Here is a 19,433-nt window from a genome sequence, read left to right as displayed (position 1 = left end):
ATTTTGCTATTATGCCAGGTTACGTTCATAGAGTCCTATGAAACAAGTACACTGAGAGCGACAGGTGTAGGGCACACAGTCTTACACATAGCATTCCAACAGGAAGAGAAGAGAGCAGTGTGCCACATCTGGGCTTGACCACGGGTGCCGGGCCTGGCCCTGTCTTCCTGGGGATCAGACACGGGCTGCTGGGCTCCCAGGTCCTGGCTTTTAATAACTTTCCCTCCAGTGGCTTGTTTTGTTTGTTTATTTCAGAAATAATCATGTTTCAAAGAAGATAGAAAAGCAAAAGGGCAAATATTTAATCATTGAACAGAACTGAATACTGTTGATATTTGGGTATTTAACTGTACAGTTTTTTCTAGGCATACTGATACTCTCAACTTTTTTTTTAACCTGAAGTTACCCTCTACCCATTACTTTGTAATAACCAACATATTTCTTAATGTGTATTTTCCCATGTCATTAAATAATTACATCAATTTGAAAAAAAAAAAAAAAATTTGTATTAGTGCAAGGTTAAAGACAGCCCCATGGGGATACCCCCAAGGTTTTGAGATAGTATGTGGTAGGGGCTGCTTTTTTAGGATGATTCACTGTCTGAGTTTAAAAAAAGCAAACAGCGATACGGCAGCAGTAAGCTGACAAATACCAAATACTATGAGAATAATTGACTTTCCATCTTCTAAGCCAGTGGTTGACAAACTATGGACCACACGTGAAATCTGCCCCACTGTTTGGGTATCCTGAAGGCTAAGAATAGTTTTTACATTTTTGAAACGGTTGGAAAAAATCAGAAGAAGAAGATTTTGTGATACATGAAAATTATATGAAATTAGAATTTCAGTGAGTAAATAAAGTTTTATTGAATACAGCCACCCCCATTTGTTTACATATTATCTATGGCTGCTGTTGTGCTGCAACAGCAGACTTGAGTACTTTTAACAGCGACTGTATGGCCTGCAAAGCCTAAAGTATTTCCTTTCTGGCCCTTTACAGAAAAAGTTTGCTGACCTCTGTTCAAAACCATAAAGTAGTAGCTAAAAGAGAACATTCTCATATGCTATTTCTCAAAGAAATCTAGCACTTTTGTTCCTTCTTGGCTGTAATGCCTTCACATACCATTCCATATGCAGAGTGTATGCCTTCCTCTATGCCATGACTCTGGCTGCAGCATCAATCCTAACTTGGCCCTTCAGCAGGCAGAAGTTTCCCCAACCTGGTCTCATAGCAGTGTCTGACTTAACCCTACAGCAGCTGGAAGTTTCCCCAACCCTGGTCCAATAGCAGTGGTTGACTTGACTGTACAGCAGCCAGAAGTTCCCCCAACCCTGTTCCAATAGTGTTGTTGACTTGACCCTACAACAGCCAGAAGTTTCCCCAACCCTGGTCCAGTAGTGGTGGTTGACTTGACCCTACAGCAGCCAGAAGTTTCCCCAACCCTGGTCCAATAGCAGTGGTTGACTTGAACCTACAGCAGCTGGAATGGAAGTTTCCTCAGCCCGGGTTCAGTAGTGGTGGTTAAAGGGCTGGAGTGAATTGCTCAACCTGGAAGATTTTTTTCAGTACTTATGTCGTAGAATTAATGGAATAAGTAAACAGCTATAATACTTTTGATTTGTTGTTCCTGAAATTAGTTGACCGTATCATCACTGGTTTAGATCCTTGGTACTTAGGGTGTGGTCCACAGACAGGCAGCATCAGCACTATCTTGGAGCATTTTAGAAATGCAGAATCTCAAGCCCCACTCCAAATCTGCTGAATCAAAATCTGCACATTTTAACAAGATCCCCAGGCACAGGTTTAGCCCAAACAAAACATTTCCTAGAAATGGGAAGCTACTTTGAGGCAAAAAGACAAGGCGTGACTGAACTTAGACACACCAGTAATTGACCACTATATGCCAGGTGCTATCCTAGGAACAGGGAACATAAAGATGAAAATGCCTATTGATTATGGAAACTTTCAAACATGCACACAAGTAGAAAGATTAATATAACGACCCCCTACATGCTTATCACACAACTTCAACAATTATCAACATTTTGCCAAAGATCTCTCTTCTCTTCCCCACTCCCCATTAACCTTTCATTTAATGGATTGGCTTTTACAGTGGGTTTATTGGTTCACAAATTTACAGTTCTAAGGCCATGAAAATGTCCGAATTAAGGCATCAAGAGGTGAATACCTTCCCTGAGGAAAGATCGATGGTGTTTGGGTTCCTTTGTCACATGGGAAGGCACGTGGCTGGCTCTGCAGAACCTTCTTTCCCAGGTTTAGCTTCTGGTTTCTGTGCTTTCTCCAGAATGTCTCTGGTCTCAGCTCCTATGGGTCCTTGCTTGCTTCTCCCAGGGGCAAACTCTGGATTACATTTTTTAGCTTCTCTGCAAAATGTTTCTCTCACCTCTCTTAGCTTCTCTGCTTGTTTCTCCTGGGTTGCATTGCTTTCAGCTTCTGCTTCCAGTGGCTTTCTCTTTAAGCATCTGTGAGTTCTCACTTAGCTTCTCTGGGGCAAACTCTGGGCTTCATCTCTTAGCTTAGCATCTCTAAATGTCTTTCTGTCTGCCTGTCCAAGCGTCTGGATCTATGTTGGCTCCGAACTCTCTTCAAATGTCCCTGCCTTTTATCCTCTCATAGAGAATGCCAGTAAAGATGACTGACCCACCTTGATGGGTGGGGTCACTTCTCCATGGAAATAATCTAATCAAAAGATCCCACCCACAATTGGATGGGTCCCATCTCCGTGGAAACAACCTAATCAAAAGATCCCACCCACAATAGGTCTGCCACAATAAGATTGGATTAAAAGAACATAGTCTGTTATGGGCCACATAACAGATTCAAACCATCACAGCATCCTTTGATTCATCGCCTAGATTCATTATTTCGTTGAGGTTTGCAAAATGATGATTTTCTAATTCTGTTATTCCTTCTGCTTTTATTAAAGTTCTCCTGTAAAGAACTTTCCCTTACTTTTCCATCACTCTGAAATACCTAGCTTGCACAAGGAAGGTGGCAGAATAAATGCTTGATCCTCTCCTTTTTTAAGTATCTTTATGAATTCATGGATTTTTATAGATTTGATAGATTTTAATCCTCTACAGTGGTTATTCTTTTCTGGGCTCAAATTGTCCCATCTTTAGCCAGAGGGAGCACCTTCAGTTAGCTTCTTGTCCTTTTTATACTATTCAAGTATTCTGAAAGCTTCCTTGCTTTCTTGCATGGGAAGATATTTAAGGCTAATTTCATAAATTTCCTGTACCAGAGCTGGGCCAGGAGGTCTAGTTCCTTATACTGGAAATCACCTTTAGAGACCACAGTCTGAGTGCTTGCAATTAGTAAAGTTCATTGGGTTATCATTGCTTTCAGGTCTTTTTAGTGGACAGACCAGGAAACACTTATTTTTATAGGATGAGAAAATGATATCATGAGTTCATATTTATACTCCCAACTCAATTAAAGATTATAAGAGTTTTGGCTTAACATCTTTGATTTTCTATTTGTATTCTTTTCTCTTACCCTGAGAATCTTTGTTCCTAACATTCACATAAGTACTTGTGCTAATTATTTTATAATTACTTATATTGTTCGCTAACACTAAAACTGCTCAATTCTGTTTAAAGATTTCTATATGGTTCTTTGTGTCCTTAGGATGTATTGTCAAGATTCTGTTTTTTAAAGTTTCTTAAAATAATTGTGTGGTTATGCAACTTAATATACAGCTAGGCTCATTTGTTTCCATTGTGTATCACAGATATATACTTTAAAAAAGGAATCCATAAAAGTACTAGGAGAAAACATGAATATTTTCTAATCATAGAGTAAGGCAGGCCTTACCAAGTACTAATAAAACTTACCTAAAAATTTTAAAATACATGACACAAAATACCATATACAGAGTCAAATGACAAGTTTGGAGAAAATATTTATTGTCCAGAAGACAGACAAAGGGCTAATTTCACTACCGTATATGCAGATTTTACAAATCAATAAGAAAGAATAAATACTCTGCAAAAAGTAGTTTACAGAAGAAATATAAATGGCCAAAAACAATGTGTAAAGATGCCTAAGCTCCTTCTGGTGGTTTGGAGCTGTGTGTACCCCAGAAAAACATGTTCTTAAACGTAATCCATTCCTATGGGAGTAAGGACTTTTTGATGAGATTTCTTCAGTTAAGGTGTGGCCCACCTCAATCCTTACTGGAGTCCTTCATAAGCAGAATGAAAGTCAGACAGACAGAGAGAGAGCAGCCAGAAGCCATGCATCAAGGGAACCTAGAAGAAAAGCGAGAGACCAGGAGAGGCCCCCAAGTGCATTGCCACGTGACAGGAGCCAAGGACCGAGGCTTACCGCAGCCAGCCCTAGAACGCCAGTCTTTGGGAAGTAAGCTTTGCCTTGGTGAGGACTTGATTTGGACTTCTTAGCCTCAGAACTGTGAGCCATTAACTTCCCATTGTTCAGGCCAACCCATTGCATGGTATTGAGCAGCCACAGAAACTTTTAAAACACTCCCTAATAACTAACATTAAAAATCTAAGCGTATAACCTGATTGGTCTCTGGAACAATGCATATCTCTGAGACACCTGAAACTCAGAGCTAGAGCTCGGCAGATATGAACGTCAGTATTAGTGCATACAGCCACTGTCAAAAAAAAAAAAAAGCTGAAAAAGAGCCCAGACTTCAATTAGTGATATGAATGAAGCAGGTCTGGTTAAGACCAGGGCAAGCCAGGCCAAAGGATAAAGGTTGAAACTCATTGTGTTTTAAAACTTCAACTTTCATATGAGACCAAGGGAATAGATATCTATTTGGTACAGGATCTAAATTTTCTAAACGGTACAACTCTACAGTTGATTTGTTCAAACACCACAATTGCATGGAACTTTGAATAGGAAGTGAGATATGGTAGGTTAGTATAGGCTGGAGTGAAATAGTGACACATCCTAGAGTAATTTGGGCAGATAATAAAAAATATATTTACAGCTTCCCCCTCCCCAGCCCCGAGGATCTGGGGGAAGGTGCGGATGTGTTGGACATCCTCACCTGGGCTGGTGTTGATGTTGTCACAAACATTGGGACTGGCGGTTTGATGTGCTGAGCCCTCGAGCATGGGACTTGCCCTTATGAAGCTCATTACCACAAAGGAGAGTCTAAACTTGTATGTAATGGTGCCTAAGAGTCTCCCCCTGAGTACCTCTTTGTTGCTCAGATGTGGCCCTCTCTCTCTCTAACTGAGCCACCTCGACAGGTGAACTCGCTGCCCTCCCCCCTACGTGGGACCCGACTCCCAGGGGTGTAAATCTCCCTGGCAATGCAGAGTATGACTCCCAGGGATGAATGTGGACCCGGCATTGTGGGACTGAGAGTATCTTCTTGACCAAAAGGGGGATGCAAAATGAGACGAAATAGTTTCAGTGGCTGAGAGATTCCAAATGGAGTTGAGAGGTCACTCTGGTGGACATTCTTATGCACTATATAGATAACACCTCTTAGGCTTTAATGTATTGGAATAGCTAGAAGTAAATACCTGAAAGGACCAAACTCCAACCCAGCAGTCTGGACTCCTGAAGACAATTATATAATAATGTAGATTACAAGGGGTGACAGTGTGATTGTGAAGACCTTGTGGATCACACCCCCTTTATCTAGTGTATGGATGAGTGGAGGAATGGGGATAAAAACTAAAGGACAAATGGGGTGGGATGGGGGGATGATTTGGGTATTCTTTTTTCACTTTTATTTTTATTCTTGTTCTGGTTCTTTCTGATGTAAGGAAAATGTTCAGAGATAGATTGTGGTGATGAACGCATAACTATGTTATTATACTGTGGACAGTGGATTGTATATCATGGATGATTGTATGGTGTGTGAATGTATTTCAATAAAACTGAATTTAATTAAAAAAAAAAAAAAGTTACCATGGAAAGAATGAGAGCGATTCTATAGTTTCAGTAATCTGCATTACAGTATTTATCATGTCTTTTGGTACCATTTGACTAAAAAAATCACTGTTTTCTTAAGAATAAAAGATGTTCATTTAGTATTCTTTAACTATGTATGTTTAGACTACCCACATATTAAAGACAATGACATTCTGGAAAAAAAAAAAAAAAAATCTAAGCAAGACCATTTTTCTTCCTTAGATTAACAAAGATAAAGCTTGATCATCAGCCCAGACCACATGCCCACACTCTGGCTGTCGGGGGCTGAGGGGTGAGTCTTGGCACTCTCAGCCTCAATGGAAGAGGCTCCTGCAGCAGGAAAGACGGTGGGGTGGCAGGTGTTTTGGCACCCAAGGGGCTGCCCCGGCCTGTCAGGAAGCAGCAGGCAGGGAGGGGTGGGAGCTTGGGACAAGGGTGTCTTCCACCTACCTTAGGAACATTGTTACACGCCCCTTCCCGTGCTTTGACATACTCTCAAGTACTTGAGACAACGTTCAGTCACAGCAAGAATGAAGTACAGTTATTTTGCTGGATGAAAACTGAATACAAAGTTGGAATTCATTATCTAAATGTCATAAACTTGGCATGTTAAACATTTGGCTTTTTGAGATATATTTTAATTTCTTCCTCAGCCTCTTTATTAAAAGTATCTGAGAGTAGATGGAGGGGTGTGATGGTTTGGGAGGCTTTTTTAAGAAAAGACCATGTTCTTAAAGCTAATCCATTCCTGTGGGCATAAACCTTTTGTGGGTGGGAACTTTTGATTAGGTTTTTTCAGTTGAGGCATGTCCCAGGTGGGTCTTAATCATCTTACTGGAGTCCTTTATAAGAAGACAAAAGAAAGAGAAAGCCCCAGAAAACAGAGAGAAAGACAAACCAGACAGTGAAAAAAGCCACAGAAGCTGAGAGAGAAAGCCATAGAAACAGAAGAAGCCACTGAAGCCAGAAGCTGGAAGCAACAAAACCCAGAAGAGAAGGGAGACCAGCAGATGCTGCCATGGACCTTGCCATCTGACAGACAAGTCCAGGATCACCTGCAGCCTGTCTTCAGGAAGAAGTATTGGCTTGATGATGCCTTGATTTGGACATTTTCACAGCCTCCAAACTGTAAGCTTGTAAACTAATGAATGTATCTCAGTAAAATCTGCAGATTAAAAAAAAGCCAGCCCATTTCTGGTATGTTGTATTTTGGCAGCTTTAGTGAACTAAAACAAGGAAGAAAGATAAGGGCTCTGGGAAGCATGGACAGGGCTCTCTATACTTAAGATACAAGAGCCAGCACCTCACTTTTTACCTGGAACAGCCTGGGCTGGCAGGCAGTTCTCTGGATCTTGTACTTCTGCTGCTCCTTCCCTAGGGAAACAACAGATGTACAGGTAACCAACCTCTAAAGACGGTTTTGATATATGGTGTTTGCACACTTTGATCAATTGGGACTAGACTGAAAAACAAGCCGGACAGATCAAAATTTTACTTGGCTTTTGTATTGTCATTTCCCTTGAGTAATCTTTTTTTTTTTTTTTTTTTAAATAGTCAAATGTTATTGATTACTTCCTAAATCCAGTGGTGGGGCTAGACACTGGTTCATTGACACTTAACACAAAAGAGGAATTGATGAAGTGTTGTAAGCTTAGAAATCATCAAATAGGAACATTTCATGGAGTTAAAATATAGTTTCATATGATTTCCTTTGTCAAAATGGCCAGGGGTCCTGTATCCAATTATCTCCATTAGGATGGACTTTGCTGCCTTTTACAAAAACCCTCAAAAGTGTGCTGGTCGTGGGCCTTTAGGACAGGAAGAGTGCTCAGATTTCAATTTGAAAGTGATTACTGGGAAGTGGGAATTTCAGAGTGTTTCTGATATGTATGTGTTCCAATAGCAGCACATAAAGTGTCCAGAGGAAATTTGGTTATCTGGCCTAATTAGATAACAAATCTAGACTGGAAACCTAGATTTGTTTAAAAAAAAAAAGGATCGATAATCACTGTTGGTGAGGGTACAAAAAAGCAAGCATTCTCAGGAGTTCAAACCCATCGCTACTTAGTTACTTCTTTCCCCACTACTGAATTATGGACTTTGTAACTATTCAAGTCACTGGTTGAAAGTTTGTTGGGGACCATGCTGCTTACACAGTCTCAAAGAATCTCCACAGATTATTAATTACAAGGGGAAAAAAGTACTTCTTCAGTGGAGAAATGCGGACATCACCACCTTAACCAAGTGATCAGAGTTAACATCACCAATAATGGAAAGAGCTGACGTCACTTCTGATGGTTGTCATGTGGAAAGACTCAGCCTTGCTGATGTAGTGTTCCTGCCCAAAATGCATAGCTTGAAGGGAATCACCATGAAATGAACACTCAACCCCGAAATGAAGGACATGCTATAAAACAAGCTGTGCTCTTCAAAACTGCCTATGTCATGAAAGACGGCACCCCAAAAAAGAGGCTGGAAAATTGTTCCAGGTTAAAGGAGACTAATGGGACATGACAACCGAATGCCATGCGTGATCCCAGCTCGGGCCCAGTGGAGCAGTTTGCGGGAGTGGAGAGAAGAGATGCTATAAAGGGAGGGATTGGAGGGTCAGCGAAATTTGTGTATGGACTAGATGTTAGATATTAGCATTATATCGATATGAAATTTGCTGAATTTTATTGCACTGTAGTTACATGAGAATGTCCTTGTGAGGAGATACATGGTGAATGGTTTAGCGGTGAAAGTTCCCTACCTCTTCAACTTCAATTCTCATATTAGTCAGCAAAAATAAAAAATAGTGTGTCTATTCATATATATACATATTTATTTTATATGCACGTGTGGAGAGGGAAAAAGCAAATGTGGCAAAATGTTAATGTGTGACTCTAGATGAAGGGTATGTGGGAAATTATTACAATATTCTTGCAAATTTTCTGTATGTCTCAATTTTTGCTCAAACTAAACATTTTAATTTTTAAAAAACTATATGACAGCATGAGCAAACTTCTTATTAATGTGCAATGAGTGATACCAAGAAATGTTTGTTACAGAATCATGGTGAAAATATATAAAAGTAATGCCAAATAATATATTTTGAAAGTAATTCTATTTTTTTGCTGTTGTTTTGCAACATTTACTTTCCTTTTTGACAGGTGATGGAATATCTTATTGGTGGAGATGTGAAGTCTCTCCTACATATATATGGTTATTTTGATGAAGAAATGGCTGTGAAATATATTTCTGAAGTAGCATTGGCTCTAGATTACCTTCATAGACATGGAATCATCCATAGGTAATGACCAACTTTCCTCCAAACTGTTATTTTTAAACAAGTAATCAAATTGTGTATTAAATATTTAAGTCTCAAGTATTTTCAATAACCACTTGCCCATATATCCAGGTGTGCTGGTTTGAATGTATTATGTCCCCCAGAAAAAGCCATATTCTTTGATGCAGTCTTGTGGGGCAGATGTTTTGGTGCTGGTTAGATTTGCATGGAAATGCGCCCCACCCAACTGTAGGTGATAACTGATGAGATATTTCCATGGAGGCGTGGACCCACCCATTCAGGGTGAGCCTTGATCAGTGGAGCCATATAAATGCTGACAAACAGAGGGAACTCAGTGCAGCTGTGAGTGACATTTCGAAGAGGAGCTACAGCCAGGAGGGACAATTTGAAAAAAGCACAGGAGCTGCAGATGAGAGACATTTTGAAGATGGCCAGTGAAAGCAGACTCTTGCTCCGGAGACACTAAGAGAGGAAAAATACCCCAAGTGCAAGTGAGAGTGACATTTTTGAGGAACTGCAGCCTAGAGAGGAATGTCCTGGGAGAAAGTCATTTTGAAACCAGAGCTTTGGAGCAGACGCCAGCCACGTGCCTTCTCAGCTAATGGAGGTTTTCCGGACACCATTGGCCATCCTCCAGTGAAGATACCCGATTGCTGATGTGTTACCTTGGACACTTTATGGCCTTAAGACTGTAACTGTGTAACCAAATAAACCCCCTTTTATAAAAGCCAGTCCATTTCTGGTGTTTTGCATTCCTCAGCATTAGCAAAGTAGAATACCAGGTCATTTTACTGTTGAGAACATTAAATTATTTTCCACTCCTCTACCATCATACAGAAGTATTACATTTTGTAGTTCCAGCTAATTGGCGATATTTTATCTCTGTGAAGAAAGTCAGGTGAAGTGACTCTGGTCTGTTAAGACCTAATTTCACCTCCCTTTAAAGAGATAAATGTGAGTCTGGTCGGCTCCCTGTGCTCGTTGGCCATGGTAGCAGCAGCAGACATTGGCAGCCAGGCTGCTGGGAGCAGTTACACCGGTCTTACTGTTAGAGACTTCCTTCTAGTCACCCCAGCAAACCAAGATGGTACGAGTGGAAACCTGACAAGCAAGGGCTTCAGTGAATCCTGCAGCTGCTTATTGGTCCAGTCCCCAGACACCACCATCCAGAGAACTGTGCAACAATTCTAGAAACTGGAACAACTGAACTAATATCCAGATTTTAACAACTACCTGATTTTTGCTCTTACAAAATTAAAATCTGAAGATGAACCCACAAGATCATTGAGTGGTCTCATCTTGAAGAATAATGTGAAAGCACATTTTCAAAATTTTCCAGTTGATGTAACAGATTTTATTAAAAGTGAATGTTTGAATAATATTGGTGACTCCTCTCTTCTCATTCAAGCTACCATAGGTGTTTTGATTACAACCATAGCCTCCAAAGGAGAATTGCAGAACTGGCCCGACCTCTTACCAAAACTTTGTACCTTTTGGATTCTGGAGATTACAACACCTGTGAGGGAGCATTTGGTGTCCTTCAGAAGATATATGAAGATTCTGCTGAGATTTTAGATAGTGATGCTTTAGATTGTCCTCTCAACATGATGATTCCCAAGTTTTTTACAGTTCTTCAAGCACAGTATTCCAAAAATAAGGTCTCATGCTGTTGCCTGTGTCAATCAGTTTTTCATCAGTAGGACTCAAGCTCTGGTGTTAGACACTGATTCTTTTATTGAGAATCTCTTTGCATCGGCCGGTAATGAAAAACCAGAGGTATGGAAATTTGTGTGCTGAGCTCTTATGATGTTGCTTGAACTTCAAATGGATCACCTGCTTCCTCACATCATAATATCATTGAGGACCCAAGATCAAGATGAAAATATGGCTTTAGAAGCTTGTGAATTTTGGCTCACTTTTGCTGAGCAGCCAGCATGCAAAGATGTGCTCATAAGGCATCTTCCTAAGTTGATTCCTGTGTTAAGTGAATGACATGAAGTATTCAGATATAGATATTATCCTACTTAAGGTTGATGATGAAGAAGATTAAACAATTCCTGATAGTGAGCAGGATATAAGGCCACATTTTCATTGATCAAGGATAGTAGCTCAGCAGCATGAGGAAGATGGAATTGAAGAGGAAGATGATGATGATGATGAAATTGATGATCATGATACAATTTCTGACTGGAATCGAGGAAAATGTTCTGCTGCTGCCCTAGATGTTCTTACAAATATGTATCATGGTGAGTTTTTACCACATATTTTGCCCCTTTTGAAAGAGCTATCTTTTCATCATGAATGGGTGGTTAAAGAATCAGGCATCTTGGTTTTAGGAGCAATTGCTGAAGGTGGCATGCAAGGCATGATTCCATACTTGCCTGAGCTCATTCCTCACTTCATTCAGTGCCTCTTTGATAAAAAGGCCCTTGTGCATTCTATAACATGCTGGACTTCTTAGCACTATGCACACTGGGTAGTCAGCCAGCCCCCAGACATGTACCTGAAGCCATTAATGACAATTGCTAGAAGCATATCCTGGATAGCAACGAGAGAGTACAAGAAGTGCCTTTGCTACCCTAGAAGAGGAGGCTTGTACAGAACTTATTCCTTACCTTGCTTATACTCTATTTAGTAAATATCAGCATAAGAGCCTGCTCATTCTTCACAATGCTATAGGAACATTAGCAGATTCAGTAGGACATCATTTAAACAAACCAGAATATATTCAGATGCTAAGTGGAACATGTTAAAGGATAAAGATAAAGATCTCTTCCCTTTACTTGAGTGCCTATCTTTAATTGCCACAGCTCTTGCATTCTGGCTTCCTTATTGTGAAACTGTTTCAGAGTTGTGTAAATCTAGTACAGAAGACTCTTGCACAAGCCCTGCTGAATAATGCTCAGCAAGATCAGTATGAGGCTCCTCATAAAGATTTTATGATAGGGGCTCTTGATTTATTCAGTGGCCTGGCTGAAGGACTTGGAGGCAACACTGAACAGCTAGTAGCACGAAGTAACATTCTAATTTACCAGTGCATGCAGGATAAAATGCCAGAAGTTTGACAGAGTTCCTTTGCCCTGTTAGGTGACCTGAGGAAAATTTGCTTTCAGCATGTTAAGCCTTGTATAGCTGATTTCATGCCAATATTGGGAACCAATCTAAACCAAGAATTCATTTCAGTCTGCATCAATGCCACGTGGGCAATTGGAGAAATTTCCATTCAAATAGGCATAGATATGCAGCCTTATACTCTACCAGAAATCAATAACAGACCCAACACACCAAAGATATTGTTAAAGAAGACAGCAATAACAATTGGTCGTCTTGGTTACGTTTGTCCTCAAGTGGTGGCCCCCATGCTACAGCAGTTTATAAGACCCTGGTACACCTCTCTGAGAAACATAAAGGACATTGAGGAAAAGGATTCTGCACTCTGTGGGATTTGTATCATGATCGGTGTGAATCCCAGTGGAGTAATCCAAGATTTCATATGTTTTTGTGATGCTGTTGCATCATGGTTTAACCCAAAAGATTATCTGAGACACTTTCTGTAAGATCCTTCATGGATTTAAAAATCAAGTTGGGGGTGAAAATTGGAGGCATTTCTCTGATCCGTTTCCTTGTCCCTTAAAAGAACGTCTTGCAGCTTTTTATGGTGTTTAAACTTATACGCTTAGGCTGCAGTCCCCTAATTAGGGGTCCTTCAGTCTTGGAGACTATGAGGGAGCCTCTACACCCAAGGAAAACGTTACCCTTTACAGGGGGGGAGGGTAGACCAGTAGGGAATACAGTACAGTCCCAAACCTACTGGGAGGGGCGGGAGGGAGGTGGTGTCCTCACTGTATTAAGTTGATATTGGGAAATGTTTTAACATCTGGAGCCTTCAAATCCACACTGAATGTGAAGAAGAAGAAAACAAACAAACAAACAAACAAAAAACTATTCCGTCTACTCACAAAACAGTACATTCTAAAATATTATGGGGAATTTTACCAAAACAAGGACCATAGAAATGATGCGTAGGGGTAAGAAAGAAGAAAAATTCTAAACTGCACGATAAAGGAAACCTAAGATTGGGGGTTACAAACAGTAAAGAAGCTTTTTTTTTTGTTTTTTAATTTAAATTTTTTTATATACGTTTTCCTACATAATCGGGCCTTGTTTTGGATGCTGATGAAGAATTACATAAATGAAGCTAATATAGTTAAAATCAGCTTGCCTACTGGTAATAGAAGCAGGTTCTTGGAAGTTACAATTTAAGGTACACCAAAAGAAGTTGGAAATAAAACGAAACAAATTTAAACAATGAAGCACCCTGTGAAATGCCAAAAGAGCCACTCCTTTTACCTTTAGGGGGTGGGCAGGGAGGGAACAATAAATGGGGTTGGGCATATCAAACTAAAAATCGACACCTTAATTTTGCTTTAGAACATAAATGTAGTGAATATAATTTGATGGCTGTATTTCATTAGATTTAATTCCCAGGCCAAAACATTGTTTTCAATGCTCAGTTTAAGGTTCAGGCATGCATTCTGGCTTATGGTGATTGAAAGTAATTTAAATTAGTGGGAGAGTAGCATGCTTGCATCACATAGACTGAGACTGGTATTCATTTACCTATGTTGTGCCAGTTTGTGTTGCAGTTTACCAATTCAGTATAGACTTGCATTTAAAATTGCTTTTTAAGATTTGTGGATATCATTTTTAAGAATATAGATATAAAATACTGTAGTTTAGAGCTAGGCCTTGAAATATCTTTTTAGGATCTGTTAAGAATAAGATTGATATTGTATTGTGTGTAACCGTACAATGTGGAGAGCTGATACACCTGTACAAAATCTTTGCCTCTGTGCTGTCAGTGTGATGTGCTTTCTGCATGGTTATATACCACTGATGATTTTATCAAAACTTCTAGATCATAAGTTACATGGTAAAAGATCTGTAAAAGGCTGCATAAATGTTAATCAGCACATAAAGACAATTGTAGAAGTTGAAGACGTCATTGCTATATTCCAATGTTTGTTCCCATTCAACATATTGCCTTCTAAGCTTTCTTTTTTTGTGTTCAAAGCATGATCTTAAAGATATGTTTCAGTTAATGGATGTAATGCAGGTTCCAACACTGTGCTGGCGCATGTTGGTGGCCCTCTGTGCCCTAGAGATGCACATAGGGTGCAAGTTTAAAGCTACAGAGTGAAAGTTGGTTTGGGTCCTCTTCATTTCATTTGTTGAGCTTTTCTATTATTTTTCTCTACTTACATTTATTCCTGTGAATAAATCCTTGTTAAATTAACCCCTTAAAAATGTGATTTTTTTTTACCTGCTTGAGATTTACTTTTTCTAATGCCGTTTTATTTTAATTTAATATCTAATGAATAATGCTAAAGATGGCCCAGTATTAAATCAGTTAACTTTTTTTGTAGATTCAGATATACTGAAGATATTTTACTTTTGAGATTTGTTTTCTGTATTTTTCAAGCCATCAATGAGATCATATTTTAGAAAAAATAAATAAGATTTGACTCTTCTGTAACTTTCTTTTTTTCCCTGGTAATTTTAACATTAGTAGTATTTCTTTTTTAGTTATCTGCAATTTGTCTTTTGTATGTGCAGGGATTTGAAACCAGACAATATGCTTATTTCCAATGAGGGTCATATTAAACTGACAGATTTTGGCCTTTCCAAAGTTACTTTAAATAGAGGTAAGGAAAATAGCAGGTGAGTGCTTTTTAAAGAAATTAACAAATTTTAGGCACTATATTTCATTAAATTATACCATTTTCTTTGTTACTTTATACTGAATAAAATTTGATGTCTGTCTATCCAAAATAGGCTAGAAAGGAATAATGGTATCTTTTTTTCAATTAAGGATGAAAAATGGGGATAATTATTCTTGGATCTTCACAGTGGAACTCAAAATTTCTGTTCTTTTATTTTTTTTCCCTACTGAAATTGGTTCTTACCAATTAAACATCAGCAAAATGTTTAATTAACAATAACATGATGAAGGATTACTAACTAAAGAAATTACTCAAATTTCCATGACCACCACCAAGACCTTTATAAAGAAAGGGACAAAGAAATGAACACACAATTCACACACACAAATATATGTATTTATAGGAATATGTTCATCCTATTATTAGTAATTAAAGAAATACTAATTTAAATAAGAATAAAGGAACTGGTTTATACTATTAAACTAGCAAAAAGAGGAAAACTGATGATCCAGTGTTGATGAGACTTAAAAAAAAAAAAAAGAAGGTACATAAGTTTTTCTTTGGTGCTTAGGATAGTGTTTTTTGAAGGAACTCTGCCAGTATGTTTCAAGAAACAAAAGGTTTTCATTCTCTTTGACCTAGTGACTTATGTCTTGGATTTTATTCTCAAAAAGTCGTTCAAAAGAACAAATATACAAATGAGTAAACTTATTTGTAGCAGCATTTTGTCTAATGGAAAGAAACTAGAAATTAAATTCATCATAGAAATATGGATAAATTATATCTTATTGACTTGAAGGCATATCATGTTAAAAGTAATAGAAAGATAAAAAGGTGTTTCTGAAATAAATGAAAAGGAGAAACCAAAATTGTGTTTGTAATTTATAATTATAATTATTTGAAAATAGGTACAGTTGTATAATTCTTTATTTGCAAGTATGATGTTCAAAAACTTTGAATATGAAAAGATGTTTCAGAAGTTAAGTAAAATGTGACCTGAGCTGACTTAGGGCTATTTAGAGTCTTTATTAAATCTCACTTCATGTGACTAGTCATATGTTTCATTGCTGAAATAATATTTGATTACGGGTTGGTATTTGAGATGCCACTAGGCTTGTTCCATAGTATTCAGTATATTCATCACATTACCTTTCTAAAATCTGGACATTTTTGAATTATGAAACAAATCTGACTCCAAAGGTTTCAGGTAAGGTATTGGAAAATACCATAAATGAGCAAAATTTGTATTAGAATAATACCATTGGTGAATTTCATAGTATTATATTTTATATTATAGGCTCTAATATTTTCTAAAGTTTTGTTGTGAATTTGAATATTATTACCTATAGGTCCTTATTGCTTCATCAATGTAAGTTGTAAATGAAATTTATTAAATTCAAACTTTCCATCGCTTTTTTAAGTCTTATACTACTCACAGAATATTAGACTTCTGCATTTTTTTAAAGTAGAGAAGTTGTGGGTTTACAGAACAGTCATGCATAAAATACAGGGGTCACATAATACCACCCTACAATTAACACTTTGCATTGAAGTGGTACCTTTGTTAGAATTGATGAAAGAACATTTTTATAATCATACTATTAACCAAAGTCCATGGTTTAACTTCGGGGTCACTGTTGTGCAGTTCCATGGAATTTTTTTTTTTTTTTTACGTTTTTATTCTGAGTAACATTTATATAGCTTAAAAGTTCCCCTTTTTATCACATTGAAATATATAATTCAGTGCTGTTAATTATATTCGCAAGGTTGTTCTACCATCACCACCATCCATTACAAAACTTTTCCATCATCCCAAATAGAAACTGTGTGCATTTTAAGCCCTAACTCCCTGTTCCCCTCCCTACCCCATCCCCTGGTAACCTATATTCTAGTTATCTGACTCGATGAGTTTGCTTATTCTGATTATTTCATATCAGTGAGTTCTACGATATTTGTCCTTTTGTGTCTGACTTCTTTCACTCACCCTAATGTCTTCAAGGTTCATCCATGTTGTTGCAGATATAGAACTTCATGCCTTTTTACGGCTGACTAATATTCCATTGTGTATATATACTACATTTTGTTTAGCCTTCATCAGTTGGTAGATACTTGGGTTGCTCCATCTTTTGGCAATTATGGATGAAGCTATGAACATTGGTGTGAAAAATATCTGCTTGAGTCCCTGCTTTCAATTCTTTTGGGTATATACTTAGAAGTGGGATTCTGTAATTCTGTACTTAAGTTTCTGAGGAACCGCCAAACTGTCTTCCACAGTGGGTGGACAGTTCAAAGTATGTTGCATCCCACTATTTACATTCCCACCATTTACATTCCCATCAGCAGTGATTGAGTGTTCCTGTTTCTCCACATCCTCTCCAACACTTGTACTTTCCTGTTGTTTTAATAGTAGCCATTCTAGTGGATATGACATGATATCTTATTGTGGTTTGATTTGCGTTTCCCTAATGGCTAATGATGTTGAGCATCTTTTCATGTGCCTTTTTGCCATTTGTATATTTTCTTTAGGGAAATTTCTTTTCAAGTCTTTGGCCTATTGTTTAATTGAGTTGTTTGTCTTTTTGTTGCTGAGTTGAAGGATTTCTTAATGTATTCTGGATTGTAAACCTTTCTAGGATATGTGGTTTCCAAATATTTTCTCCCATTGTGTAAGTTGTGATTTTATTTTCATGGTAAAATCCTTTGCTGCACAAAAGTTTTAATGTTGATGAGGTCCCATTTATCTGTTTCTTTTTTTAGGTTGGGCTTTGGGTATAAAGTCTAAGAAACCATTGCCTAACACAAGGTCCTGAAGATGAATCCCTACATTTTCTTCTAGGAGTTTTATGGTTTGATATCTTAAAAAAAAATAAAAATAAAAGTAATAATAAAGAATATGGGATTATGTGTCAAATGTTAAATTACTACAAATGTTAAGCACTCATGCCTGATGTTAATCTGGGTCAATCTCTATCTTGACCTAGGTGTGCACATTTTAGTTAACATGAGGAGCCTATAGTTTGTATTAATTCCTTAAATAGATTCTGCTATTGACTTTATATTCCTAAGATCTTTCTTCTGTTCATAGGTTTTCTTAACTCCTTTTCCAATATTCGATTTATCAAAAATTATTTTGTTGCCAATTAGATAACACTCTTTGTTAGTTACTGAGCACTCCCTAAAAAGCTAAGTATTGGGGCCGTTTCACTGTATTCTATTCATTTCAGAGCAGAACTGTGTCCTATTAAACTTTTTAATGATTTCACTCTGTCGATTATTCTGTATGATTCCTCTTTGGTACAGTGACTACCCTGGGTATATTTATCTCACACAACACAGTTGTTAAGTAAGATAAGGTGGAAAGAAGTGCCAAGTTCAGAACATCCCACATGACTATTGATTTAGTCAATGTCAGTTAACGTTTCTAACAAAATCATTATACTTTTCTTTGCATGCATAGATATCAATATGATGGATATCCTTACTACACCCTCAATGGCAAAACCTACACAAGACTATTCAAGAACCCCAGGACAAGTACTATCTCTTATCAGCTCTTTGGGATTTGTAAGTATTTGATAAGAAAACCCCTTCATAAAAACATAACCTTCCCTTTCCATGATTACCATTTAAAATCTGAAATCCCTACGTTTTCTTTCATGTATTCTGACCTGTCTTTTTTTTTTTAAATATACAATCAAGAAATATTTAAATATTTAAATGTTATTTTTATACTTTTAATTTAACAATTTATCTACTTAAATGGTATTGTAGGTGGTGTTTTGGTGAGGACAAATGTTAGCATTTTTTAAAAATCTTTCTCTTTTTAATAGTACACACCAGTTGGAGAAAACATTCAAGACTCTGTAGATATTGTTTCAAGCCATGTATCTGAAACATCACAGCTTTCTCAAGGATTAATTTGTCCTATGTCAACAGATGAAAAGGACATTACTCCTCATTCTAGCAAATTACTAAACTCATGTAAGTATGAAATGAAATAGTAGCTTTTTCTGTTACGTTTGTCCTTTGAGAAACAAAATGGTTTAGAATTTTTAAATTTCTAATATCAGTTTAATAACTTAAATATACAAATATTTGAACAGTCTGTGGCATGCCTGTATTTTTTAATGTAAAGGCCAGTTTGTATAGGAATTCTTGCAGCTCTTTAAGTCAACAGAATAAAATATCTTTAGCTAATGAGATCATCTCCAGTTACCTATAATATTGAAGTGACCATTGGGCAAATTTCACTATATTGGATCTACAGAAATCTGATATCATGTGAAGATGTAGTCCCTGCTATATATCTTTATAAAATTATTTCCAGAATTGTTTCAGGTAGCTTAAAAACTGAACTTTTTTTTTTTTTTTAAATTAGTATCCAGTAAAGACAAAAGCCAAGTAGTAGAGGAGGAGAGCAGAACAGACGTATTTGTGTATTACTTACCTTCTCCTTTGTAACTCAGCAAATGTGGACAATTTGGTTTTGTGGGCCCATG

The 19,433-nt window shown here is 37.6% G+C and overlaps 2 protein-coding genes and 1 pseudogene across 7 annotated transcripts in view; all 3 read left to right on the top strand.

The window, feature by feature from the left end:
* The window catches only part of LOC119535544 (ankyrin repeat domain-containing protein 26-like), a 961,331-nt gene that overhangs the window by 384,706 nt on the left and 557,192 nt on the right, over positions 1-19,433 (top strand). The window lies entirely within an intron of this gene.
* The window catches only part of MASTL (microtubule associated serine/threonine kinase like), a 61,297-nt gene that overhangs the window by 19,623 nt on the left and 22,241 nt on the right, over positions 1-19,433 (top strand). For both annotated transcript variants that reach the window (XM_037837899.1, XM_037837898.1), the window contains exons 3-6: positions 9,075-9,214; positions 14,828-14,916; positions 18,392-18,498; positions 18,765-18,915. In XM_037837899.1, the coding sequence (XP_037693827.1) occupies positions 9,075-9,214; positions 14,828-14,916; positions 18,392-18,498; positions 18,765-18,915 (487 nt within the window). The remainder of the gene's footprint in view (positions 1-9,074; positions 9,215-14,827; positions 14,917-18,391; positions 18,499-18,764; positions 18,916-19,433) is intronic.
* On the top strand, positions 10,199-12,877 carry LOC119534722 (annotated as a pseudogene).

This window comes from Choloepus didactylus, chromosome 5 (genome assembly GCF_015220235.1).
Source record: "Choloepus didactylus isolate mChoDid1 chromosome 5, mChoDid1.pri, whole genome shotgun sequence".
In the NCBI taxonomy this organism is placed as follows: domain Eukaryota; kingdom Metazoa; phylum Chordata; class Mammalia; order Pilosa; family Megalonychidae; genus Choloepus; species Choloepus didactylus.
This window is presented reverse-complemented; position numbering and strand designations above follow the sequence as displayed.